General features: G+C 38.9%; 1 protein-coding gene across 1 annotated transcript in view; it reads right to left on the reverse strand.

Annotated features, from left to right (window-relative positions):
• Window positions 1-13192, reverse strand: part of vwa2 (von Willebrand factor A domain containing 2) — a 96121-nt gene that overhangs the window by 82061 nt on the left and 868 nt on the right. The window contains exon 2 of the mRNA XM_078564694.1: window positions 1178-1239. Within this exon, the coding sequence (XP_078420820.1) occupies window positions 1178-1239 (62 nt within the window). The remainder of the gene's footprint in view (window positions 1-1177; window positions 1240-13192) is intronic.

Raw genomic sequence — 13192 nt, forward strand, 5'->3', positions numbered from 1 at the left:
GAACGTGGGAATTGGTAATGTTATACTAGTAGGAAATGTTCTCCTGGGGTCAGGCTCAAGATATCTTGCAGGGTAATGTAATTATAGATTTATCTACTGCCATACCTGAAGTGACAGGGTTTAAAGCTGATACTGGTTGTACAGCATAAGAGAAAAAGTTCCTTTCCTTAACATTTTCACCTGAAGTGTCAAGATATATTGAACAGCAAAATTACTATTACCCTGCACCGTATTTATTCTCACAAACTTGCACTAGAGCAAACATGGTATTGACTCCATACTCATAAAAGCTCCCTATGTTACCAATCTATATTTTAAAAAGTAGCAAATAAACCAATCCCTGTCATGTTTGCCTGTTTTTTGTGCAGGTATAAACAACAGTAAGTCACAAACTTGTATGAAAGATATTCCTTGTATGAAGATAGGAAGAGAGTACAAAAACTTTATCATTGCAATGCTGAATACGTTCTGGAATTGTTACTTTTAGGATAAAGATTTAAGGGAAATTAATTGGAATTTCCATCTGGAAGTATGCCTCACATTGATTATTTTCTTCAAGACTTCAACAGACCTTTAAACCATGAATAAGTGAAGGAAATGGGCACAAATGGAAAGCTGCAAATTTTACCCATAATAAAGCAGTCTCATATGTTTTGCAACTCTAGTTACAATTCAAGATTTTTCTGAATTCCAAACTCATTAATCTAGTGGACCATGCTTCCTGATTGAATAGCATCGCAGAGACTAAGAGGCACATAAAAAAAAATCCAAGGTAGTATGATTTGCCCATCATGTGCTTAATTTCAGTTCGATAGTGCTGCATGCTGTGTAGCAGCCATGTAAAACAGCCGGGAATATCAACTGCAAGTTATCTCTCACTGAACATCCTCAGCTACTGTACGGCCACGGCCTAGAATGATCACTCTTTCTGCAGACCCCACTTGGCTGTGATGTTTAATGGAGAGTTCAAAGACTAAGAAATACAAATATATAATTATTAGTATGGAATGTGAAAAACTAATTTTAGAAACCATAATGATTGTTAAATATTGATTTTTTAAAGATGTGTAGTTATATTTAATTTGTAGCATTTTTTAAAAAAATCTTGCATTGTAAAGTATTGTTCACTTCCCTGACCGTGCAGCTCACTGTCAAGAAATAATTAAGGCTTACGTACCTTGAGTAAGCAGTAAAGTGCATACAATCTGAAATGGGAGTGCTCGAACCATCATGACAGAACTGAAAATAAAAGCAGAAGTGTAAATCATTCAAACTCCTCTACTTGTTCATTTCTTTATTTTCGAAGAAATGATAGATTCCCCCACTATTTTAAAAGAGGCAAAAAGATAATAAAACAATAGAAAGAAAGGAAGATTTGCATTTATATGGTACCTTTCACATCCGCTGGGCATCTTGCACTTCACAGATAATGAATAACTTTTGAAGTGAAGTCATGTTTCTTACACAGGCAAGTAAAACAGCCAACTTTGAGCACAGCAAGGTACCATGAACATCAAATGAGATAGTAACCAGTTGATCTATTTTGGTGGTGTTAGTTGAGGGAAAAGTATTGGCTCCAGCTTTTTTCCCAGTCTTGCCATAGTTTCTCTTATATCCTCTCGGACAGCAGGTGGGATTTAAGGCTCATCCAAAAGGCAACAATTTCAACTTTCTCAGCACTACATTGAAGTGTTGACCTAGAATAGACACTGAAGTGGGGCTTAAACCACAGCCTCTGACTCAAAAACAAGAATGTTACCAATTGAGCTATGCAGACACTTACATCTCAGAGTGCATCACATTAAATTAATTAAAAATAAAATTCACGTTTAATGTTACTAGATAGCTAGCATCAACATTTCCAAATTTTGGCTTTACTTTGAGTTAACTTATTTATATGGATCTTGGGGAACAGACACAGGGAATAATGTTCATTACTTACCATACTGCGAAAAATGTGAAGATTTCAAGTTATACTTAGTGATATGTAATAAAATAGGAATTATCTTTTCAAGAGAGCAGAATGTTCAGCCTAGCTCTTTCACAACATCTATTCTGATATGTAACTATCCCATTTTCAAATAGAAGTCACACAACACTTAAAGTCATTTTTTATCCATTTACGAAATGTGGGCTTCGCTGGCTGGGCCAGCATTTATTGCCCACCCCGAGTTGCCCTTGAGAAGGTGGTGGTGAGCTGCCTTCTTGAACTGCTGCAGTCCGTATGGTGTAGGTACACCCACAGCGCTGTTAGGAAGGGAGTTCCAGGATTTTGACCCAGTGACAGTGAAGGCATGGTGATATATTTCCAAGTCAGGATGGTGAGTGACTTGGAGGGAAACTTCCAGATGGTGCTGTTCCCATCTATCTGCTACCCTTGTCCTTCTAGATGGTATTGTCATGGGTTTGGAAGGCGCTGTCTAGGAATCCTTGGTGAATTCCTGCCGTGCATCTTGTAGATGGTACACACTGTTGCTGCTGTGCATCGGTGGTGGAGGGAGTGAATGTTTGTGGATGTGGTGCCAATCAAGCGGGCTGCTTTGTCCTGGGCGGTCTCAAGCTTCTTGAGTGTTGTGGGAGCTGCATCCAGGCAAGTGGGGAGTATTCCATCACACTCCTGACTTGTGCCTTGTAAATCATGGACAGGCTTTGGCGAGTCAGGAAATGGGTTACTCATCGCAGGATTCCTAGCCTCTGACCTGTCTTGTAGCCACAGTATTTATATGGTTAGTCCAGTCCAGTTTCTGGTCAATGGTAACCCCCAGGATGTTGATAGAGGGGGATTCAGTGATGGTAATGCCACTGAACATCAAGGGTGATGGTTAGATTCTCTCTTGTTGGAGATGGTCATTGCCTGGTATTTGTGTGGCACGAATGTTACTTGCCACTTGTGAGCCCAAGCCTGGATATTGTCCAGGTCTTGCATTTGGACATGGACTGCTTCAGCACCCGAGGAGTCGTGAATGGTGCTAAACATTGTGCAATCATCAGCAAACATCCCCACTTCAGACCTTATGATGGAAGGAAGATCACTGATGAAGCAGCTGAGGATAGTTGGGCCTAGGACACTACCCTGAGGAACTCCTGAAGCTGATGCCCTGAAGCTGAGATGACTGACCTCCAACAGCCACAACCATCTTCCTTTGTTCTAAGTATGACTCCAACTAGTGGAGCTTTTTCCCCCTGATTACTATTGACTTCAGTTTTGTTAAGGCTCCTTGATGCCACACTCGGTTAAATGCTGCCTTGATGTCAAGGGCAGTCACTCTCACCTCGCCTCGGGAATTCAGCTCTTTGTCCATGTTGGAAACAAGGCTGTGATGAGGTCAGGAGTTGAGTGACCCTGGCGGAACCCAAACTGGGCATCAGTAAGCAGGTTATTGCTAAGCAAGTGCCACTTGATAGCATTGTTGATGACTCCTTCCATTACTTTACTGATGATCGAGAGTAGACTGTTATGACCCAGCAGTTGGTTAGGCTGAGTTATTTAAAAATCCCAGAGGGAAACTTTAAACAACTGTCATAACCTGTATTTTTAAGCAGTATGTTTGAGATGCAACTCTGAATTCAGGAATAAGACCATCAGTTCTCAAGGTTTTTATATTAAACTAACTGAAACATTTTATTAATTTACCACACATTAAACACATACACATTTCTACAAATTACTATCATAATTTATTACAAATTCCCAGACTTATCTCCATTGAGGCAACAGCAACCCATAGACTTTCAGCAGACACCAGGTAAAGCATTTTCACCTTACAAATTCAAAATGAGGTTCCTTTCACTTTGGTTCCTGTGGAGACAGTTGGAGACTTACAGCTGCTTTGATCTTACATTGCCTCTGCCCTGCACACACATAACTGCTATTGGTTATATCCAGCACATCTCACTGAATGTAAATTTTCATTGTATCACCAGCCCCTTTGAATGCCACCTCTTCTAACAATAAAACCCCTTTCATAGTACTAATTTTATTAGTAATATAAAAATATTGCTTGGGCTCTGTTAGCTAGGTGCCAGATTTCACTAGCCTTTTTGAATGTTCTATTCAACAAAATGCAAATGTACCCTACCTCTCTTATATCTCAAAACTGGTACACATCAAAGCACCCAGACTAGCTGGCTTTAATCCAACTAAGACACACACAGACACATCCACAGACTAAACATTTACTTTAAAAAATAATTTCCAATAACATATACATTAATAGCTTCATGGCATACCCTCCCTATCAAATAATGAATCATAATTCTATAACTCATCTCACGCTATCTCCTATATTTATACACACACACACACACACACACACACACAAGTCCTTGGTACCAACAAAAATCACTCCAGTTCAGTGTCCAAGTTTTTTTTTAAAAATGTCCAATTTTCCTTTAAGATTCAAACTTTTGATAACGCATCTGTGAACAGATTTTCTCTTCCAGAAACATGTATAATCCATAGATGAAATGGCTGTATTTCTGAATAAGCTTTCTGATATAACTATTTTAATTGCAAATCATTCTTCTGTAACTCCACTAACCTCTTTGAGTTAAACATTTCAGCTGAATTTTCTTGTATTCCTTCCTCTTGAACAATGTTATACTGAGTAAAGTTAGGAGAGGGGTGAAATATAAGCTGGTTTAAGGTTGCGGGGGTGGTGGCAGAGAAAAGTTGGAGGGGGGGGTTGTAGGGACAAGCAAGCAGTGATAGGAGCAGTGAGTAAAGTTAGGAGAGGGGTGAAAGAGGGGAGAGGGGTGAAAGAGGGGAGAGGGGTGAAAGAGGGGAAAGGGGTGCTTGCTTGTCCCTACAACCACCCGCCCCACACACACACCACGTTAAACCAGCTTATATTTCACCCCTCTCCTAACTTTACTCAGTTCTGCTGAAGGGTCACGAGGGCTCGAAACGTCAACTCTTTTCTTCTCCACCGATACTGCCAGACCTGCTGAGTTTTTCCAGGTAATTCTGTTTTTGTTTTGGATTTCCAGCATCCGCAGTAGTTTTTTGTTTTTATCAAATACAGTGCCAGCTAATTGGATTTTGACACCATCATCTTGCCTTTGAACTGCCTGCCTGTCTCATTTGTCTTGTTCTTTCCTATGAGCCTTTGATCTCGTTACAGCACAATCATGAAAGAATCCAGGATGTATCTTCTGTAACACCTCTGTTGAAAACACTTCTACAGGCTGCTCAACTACCATAGGCATCACCCACATTTGCAATCTAGCTATATCATTAACCAGAATAAATTGAACCCCTGCAATGGGCAATTTTTCCACCACTCCAACTATAACTTCACCTGTCTTCCATTTGGTATTTAAATTGACCTTCCACAACAGAATAGATTTTGCATCTCCACGAACCCCTGCTCCTATATTACTCCCTTTGAAGAACAAATATCACTATGCCACAACATTAAAGATTGACTAGCCTCTGTGTGTCTTAAAATTTTAAGATCTTTACTTACTCCACCTGTACACATTGAAAGACTTTCCCTTCACACACAAAATCTTTAAACATTTCTGAAACCTGCTCCTCAGAATTCTCTTGAGTAAACTTCTTCACTTTTCATTAATTCTCCCTGTTTCACCTGCACACAAACTACTGGTTTTTCCTGTGCCTGAACCTTAGAACCCACAGTTCTTTTACTTCCAGATCTTTTCTGTACCCCAAAAATCCCAACAGATATTTCTTGCGATCTCCAACACACTGATTTTGTGTGCCCCGCTTTATTACGATGAAAACACCTCAATTTTCGAATGTCACTTCTACCTTCAGCACCTTCCTTTTTATTCTGAGAAAAAACTTCCTGGGAACTTCCAGCTACTCCTTCTCTTCCCTGACTACCTACCTTCCTTTCATCTCCCCACTTTTTATCCTTTTCCAATTTGAAAGGGTGACCAAAAAAAAGATTTATCCCTATAAACTAACCCATAATCATCAGCTATCTCTGCTGCTTGTCTTACAGAATCAACCCTCTGATCCTGCACATGAGTTCTCACTACTGAAGAGATTGAATCTTTAAATTCTTCCAAAAGGATTACTTCCCCAAGAGCTGCATACATTGTTTCTATTTTTAACGCCCATATTCACCAGTCAAAATTACTTTATCTTACTTTTTCAAACTCAGTATAAGTTTGGCCAGGCTGTTTTCTCATATTCCTAAATTTCTGCCTGTATGCTTCAGGAACCAACTCATATGCACTCAAAATAGCCTTTTTCACCACATCATAATTCACCAACATTTCTTCTGATTGCGAAGCATATACCTCATGCGCCCTACCTTGCAACTTAGACTATTAATAACGTCCAGTTTTCCAATGGCAATTTCATCTGTTTAGCTAGCTTCTCAAATGAAATAAAGAATACTTCAATATCTTTTTCCTCAAACTTTGGACGATCTTGTACAAATTTAAGCATCTCCCCACTGGGTTCTACTCATGAGATAATTATGATGTGGTGAAAAAGGCTATTTTGAGTGCATATGAGTTGGTTCCTGAAGCATACAGGCAGAAATTTAGGAATATGAGAAAACAGCCTGGCCAAAGTTATACTGAGTTTGAAAAAGTAAGATAAAGTAATTTTGACTGGTGAATATGGGCGTTAAAAATAGAAACAATGTATGCAGCTCTTGGGGAAGTAATCCTCACCTACTGGAGTCTTGTTTTTAACTGCCAACATTTTCAGTTGGAATTCTCTCTCTCTTTTTTCTCTTTCCTCCTTCTCTATCTTAACAATTTTTAATTCTTTTTTAAAAGCCATTTCTCTGTCCTTTACTTCAAATTCAAGCTTTTTCAGTTCCTTTGTTTGTCCAAATTCAAGCGTTTTCATTTGTAGCTGAAGTCTCACTACCTCCAGCTGCGACTCACTAGTGTCAGGTTTCACTTCCAACCGTAGAAGCTGTGCTATACTTTTAATTATATCTGATTTCCTAGCTCCCGCAGGTAATACCAATTTTAACTTATCTGCCAACTCTGTTAACTTACTCGTGGCTATTTTTTCCAACCCAATCAGAGTTATCTCTTTGACTCCCAGACAAGCCTTAGCAATTGCCAAAGCCATCTTGCAGTCTCACCATTTATAAAATACCTCACCATCTCCTGAATTCAAAGTGCTTCTCATACTCGTAACCTTAAGATTCACCAATTTCAAACCAATCAAGGAATTAGAAATATTTTTATCCCACTAGAGCCTCCAATTTTTATGACCCAGTAGTTGGTAAAGCTAAGATATTTAAAAATCCCAGAGGGAAACTTTAAACAACTGTCATAACCTATATTTTTAAGTGATGTGTTTGAGAAGCAATGCTGAATTCAGGAATAAGACCATCAGTTCTCGAGAGGTTTTTATATTAAACTAAATGAAACATTTTATTAATTTACAACACATTAAACACATACACATGGCTACAAATTACTACTATCATAACTTATAACAAATTCCCAGACTTATCTCCATTAAGGCAACAGCAACCCATAGACTTTCAGCAGACACCAGGTAAAGCATTTTCACCTTACAAATTCAAAATGAGGTTCCTTTGGTTCCTGTGGAGACAGTTGTAGGCTTACAGCTGCTTTGATCTCACATGCCTCTGTTCTGCACACACAAAACTGCTGTTGGTTATATCCAGCACATCTCATTGAATGTAAATTCTGATTGTATCACCAACCCCTTTGAACTCCACCTCTACTAACATTAAACTCCTTTCATAGAACCAATTTTATTAGTAATATAAAAATATTGCTTGGGCTCTGCTAGCTAGGTGCCAGATTTCACTAGCCTTTTTGAATGCTCTATTCAACAAAATGCAAATGTACCTCTACCTCTCTTACATCTCAAAACTAGTATACATCAAAGCACCCAGACTAGCTGGCTTTAATCCAATTAAGGCACACACAGATACATCCACAGGCTAAACATCTACTTTAAAAAAATAATTTCCAATAATATATATATTAATAGCTTCATGACATAGACTGATAGGATGGTAATTGGCTGGGTTAGATTTGACCTGCTTTTTGTGTACAGGACATACCTGGGCAATTTTCCACATAGCTGGGTAGATGCCAGTGTTATAGCTGTACTGGAACAGCTTGGCTAGGGGCGCAGCTGGAACTGTTGCTCTAAAAGGCCACTTATATGAAAATCAAGTTCCTCAAATACTGAACAGTTCTGCTGCACAGCAATTGTTAGCAATTTATGCAGCACAATACAAGGGAGATAACAAGATACTGTCATAAAATGTGAATCACATATTTATTACCCTGTATGTATTTTCACAGTGTACTAAAAGCCTCAATAAATGAGAATACTTTTTTGTGAAGAACTCGTGCGTTTTGAGATGTGACATTGCAAAATGAAGTAGAATTGGGGAGTAATTTAATATGACGGAATAAGTGCTTTTCCATTGCCACTATAGCAATGTAAAATATGTTCTCTGCAATAAACTGGGATTTTGAAAATCAGCAATGTGACGCAAAACAAATAATCTAAATATGCAGGTAGTTAATTTGCTCAAATGCTTGATTTGCTGTGCTACCATACTGATCAAAAGGCTTTTCTCTTCAGAATAACTTCCATATGAGGTCAAAAATACAAATATTCATTTGTCATTGATGCCTTTTTGACAAAGGTTGTCACTGAGCAATTGACCCATTGTGATCCACAGCAAATGTACAGTTCCAGGCAAAGAATGAAAAATTACACTTTAGAGTTCAATGGAAAGCACAGAAGGTCTATGTATGTATTATAGGAAGACAATGTCAATAATTCTTCTGTCAACAGTCATCATCGCCTTCTGAAAGATTATCAATTTGTATAGAGATTTTAGATAACTTTAGAATATCCAAAACTATAAGACCAGAATAATACAATATGCAAAGTCAGCTTAGAATCCTTATCGTAACTGTGTGAAAAATTAGTTTGTTTTCATTGTTGTGCTGTATATTTATTGCATTCTGTGTTAGGTCTTTAAAATGTATTGTCATCACCCAATTCCTTGCTCTTTTCCTCTCCCACATTCCCTTGTTCAAATTCCTTTGGACCAGCTTCTGCTCCATCCAGAACGCAAAGACTGCCCTGTTTAATGTAATCAATGGTGTACTTTATGATAACCTCATTTTCCTCATCTATTTCTCTGTAACATTCAATACATCCAATGTAATTTTCTCGATCACTTCTCCTCCGTCATTCAACTACACAGGATCACCATCACTTGATTGCACTCGTACATGTATCAGCTTCAATAAAAAATTGACTCAACGACAGGGAACCTGGGCGGAATTTTACGACCCCTCCCGCCAGTGGGATCTTCATGTCCTGCCGAAGTCAATGGAGTTTTTAATAGTTAGCTGCATTTTCCGGCCCCACCCCTGCCGCGTAAAATTCCGCCCAATGATTTGTACTTGGATATTGGATTAGAGTGTAACATTTTAAAATTTGCTGAAGATACCAAACAAGGTGTGGCAAACAGTGATGATGATATCAATCAACTGCACCAAGACACAGATAGCTAGCAAAATGGGCAGACAAGTGACAGGTGAAATTTAATACAGAGAAGCGTGAGTTGAATTATTTTGGCAGAAGGGATAGGGAGAGACAGCATATTCTTAATGACACAGTTCTAAAGAGTGTGCAGGGACAGAGGGAACTGTGGGTTCATCTGCATAGATCTTTGAAGGTGGCAAGACATTTTGAGAAAGTAGCAAATCCTATAGGATTATGGGTTTCATAAATAGAGATATTGAGTACAAAATCAACAAAGTTCTGCTGAATTTTTATACAGGTTAGACAACAAATAAAGCATTGTGTCCATTTCTGGACACCACACTTTAGAAAGGGTTTGAAGGTCCTTTAGTGCAGAGGAGATTTACCAGAATGGCCCCAGGCATGAGCAATTTTAGCTACAAAGTCAGGTCGGAGGAACAAGGATTGTTCTGCTTGGAGCAAAGGAGATTAAGGATAGATCTCATAGAAGTGTACAAGGTTACAAGTTTAGATAAGGTAGACAAAGAAAAGCTGCTCCAACGACCTGATGGTACAAAGATTAGGGCTCACAGATTTAAGGTTTTGGTTGAGAGATATGGGGGCTGTGAGGAAGAACTTTTTATGCAGTGAGTGATAATGACCTGGAACTTGCTGCCTTGGAAGCAGAGACAATCAATAATTCCAAAGAGAAACTGAATGGACACTTAAGGGGAATAAACTTGCAGACTTCCGGGGATCAAGCAGGAAAATGGGACTGACTGGATTGCTCTACAGAGAGCTGGCATGGCCTTGTTCGTCCAAACGGCTGCCTCCTGTGTTGTAAAGACTCTATGACTATAGAGTCCTCTAGTAATGGCTTCTCCTTCCACGCAACATGGTTACCTCTTTTTCTTTGTTTGCATATTGCCTCTCAGTGGCATTATCAGTATACATGAGGCCAGCTTCCAGATGTGTGATGAAAACATCCGGATCTGACTCTCCACCACTACCTTCGACTTGATAATCACCTCTTTGTTCTTTGATTGTTTGTCAGACATCAACTCATAGATATCCCAGGTCTTGCTCCAATTGAATAATATAAGGATTCTAATCAGCTGCTACTAAAAATTCCATGGCCTTCCAAAACACAAGTTTCCTCCCTGGATACTCATTTTGACTGAACCAGACAGTGCACAATTTTGACATTTTGTGACCTTTAAACCCCATAACCATCTGTACAATACTGCCTCTGCTCTCCCCCTTGCCCATTGAAACTTTCTTCCATACTCTTTTCAACTCTAAACTTATTATTATTTCTATAACCTTTCTTGCCTACAATGACCCTTGGTACACCACCCCCCAGAACATATTAAATCCAAACTTTTGTCTGCCTTCAAATTGCTCCATAGTCTTGCACCACTCCGTCTTTGCAACTTCTGACAATCTTATACCTTCCCCCACACACCCTTTAGTCTTCTGACCTTGTGCAAACCCCTTCCCTTCAATGGTGGTGACAGAGCCTTCATCTACATTAGCCCATTCTTTGAAGCATGATCTATAAAGGCCCATCACCCTCTGTCATCTCCTTTAAAAGCCTTCTCAAAAAGCTCCACTCTTCCTAATTTCCCCACCCATGGCTCAGTGCCTTTTCCATGTCTATTTGTGAAGTACCTTGGAATGTACTTTTGAATTAAAGGCACTATATAAATGCAAGTTGTTACTGTCATTGCTGAGTGTTTTACAAATGCCAGCAGAACCCTTAAATTATAGCCTTCCTTCTGCAGAACGTTATTTTATATAACAGATTATACAGTTATTAATTGCATTTTCCGATTGAAATAAATAAATATAATCTGGGATATAACACACACCATTATATCTGTGCTACCTGTGAGAAGCAGTGGTATAAGGAGAATGTTAATGATGGGTGGAAGTGATGCCATTGTAATGTTAAGCAAAGAGCATAGCAATCAACTATGACATCCACAGGGAAGAATAAAAAAATTATAAGATTTCTTGAAGGGTTAGTATTTATGCTGTTTGTATATATTACACAATAATTTATAGGTGGAAGTTTTATTTTTATTCATTCATGGGATGTGGGTTTCATTGGCATCCCTCATTGCCCTTGAGAAGCTGGTGGTCAGCTGCCTTCTTGAACTGCTGCAGTCTATGTGGTGTAGGTACACCCACAGTGTTGTTAGGAAGGAAGTTCCAGGATTTTGACCCAGCGACATATTTCCAAATCATGATGGTGAGTGGTTTGAAGGGGAATTTCCAGTTGGTGTTGTTCCCATGAGTCTGCTGCCCTTGTCCTTCTAGATGGTAGTGGTCGCAGGTTTGGAAGGTGCTGTCTAAGGAGGCTTAGTGAGTTCCTACAGTGCACCTTGTCGACGGTACACACAGCTGCTACTGCACGTCGGTGGTGGAGGGAGTAAATGTTTGTGAATGGGGTGCCAATCAAGCGGGCTGCTTTGTCTTGGATGGTGTCAAGCTTCATGAGTGTTGTTGGAATTGCACTCATCCAGGCAAGTGGGGAGTATTCTATCACACTCCTAACTTGTGCCTTGTAGATAGTGGACAGGCTTTGGGGAGTCAGGAGGCGAGTTAATCACTGCAGGATTCCTAGCCATTGACCTGCTCTTGTAGCCACAGTATTTATATGGCTAGTCTAGTTCAGTCTCTGGTCAATGGTAACCCCCAGAATGTTGATAGTGGGAGATTCAGCAAGGGTAATGCCATTGAATGTCAAGGGGCAATGGTTAGATTCACTCTTGTTGGAGATGGTCATTACCTGGCACTTGTGTGGCACGAATGTTACTTGCCACTTGTCAACCCAAATCTGGATATTGTCCAGGCCTTGCTGCATTTGGACAGGGACTAGTATTAATTTAGATATCTTAAATATTGGAATTTTAGCTGCTTAGATTACACAAGGTATGAGAAAAAAAACACAATAGAAAGCAATCCAGAATTCCACCCATATTGACTTTAATTCACTCACACCTTTGTTAATCTGGGGTCAGCAAGTCAATGCACCGATTTAACATAAGCCGTGCATTTTCATCATGTATTATCAGTATGCGTTGTTGGTTTTCAGATATTCCCTGTATGAATTGTGCAATATAAACTAGTAATTATGTATAATTTGGAGTTTTTTGTTCTCTAAGATTTTGGAAGATATGGTATTTATTCCAATACGCTGTGATGCTGAATAACAATATTATGGAATTCACAAGGGGATAGAACAATGGGAGTTTCTTCACATTCAACTGCAAGGTAATTATGAGCTCTTCTTATATTATAAAATTCTTAACAGTTAAGTGGTTAAAACAAGCTGACATCCTGAACTGTAAGCAAAATTTGAGATTCAATTATTTTAATCTCATGACAATGCCCAATTTGTAAATACTTCTGAATTTGTTCATTTCAAAAAAAATTGCTCATTTCAACTTTAGTATGGAACTATTCATTCAAACTGGGGTAATGTGATACCTTGAAACCGGCAATGCTCATTAACCCCAAATATATGTTTTGGTTATTGTGGTGCTTTTAAATGAGGCTTAATACTTTTAAAATAGTTCAGCAAAATAATAGAATCCACATAAATATATTTTCCCCAAAGTAGATCAGTATTAATACATTTGTTTACTCATAGCGAAGCTTAATATTTTTCCCGTTTCATAAGTAAATAAACCGTAAACAGCTATGTTGTGATTTATAACA

This window comes from Cetorhinus maximus, chromosome 20 (assembly GCF_964194155.1).
Source record: "Cetorhinus maximus chromosome 20, sCetMax3.hap1.1, whole genome shotgun sequence".
Classification (NCBI taxonomy): domain Eukaryota; kingdom Metazoa; phylum Chordata; class Chondrichthyes; order Lamniformes; family Cetorhinidae; genus Cetorhinus; species Cetorhinus maximus.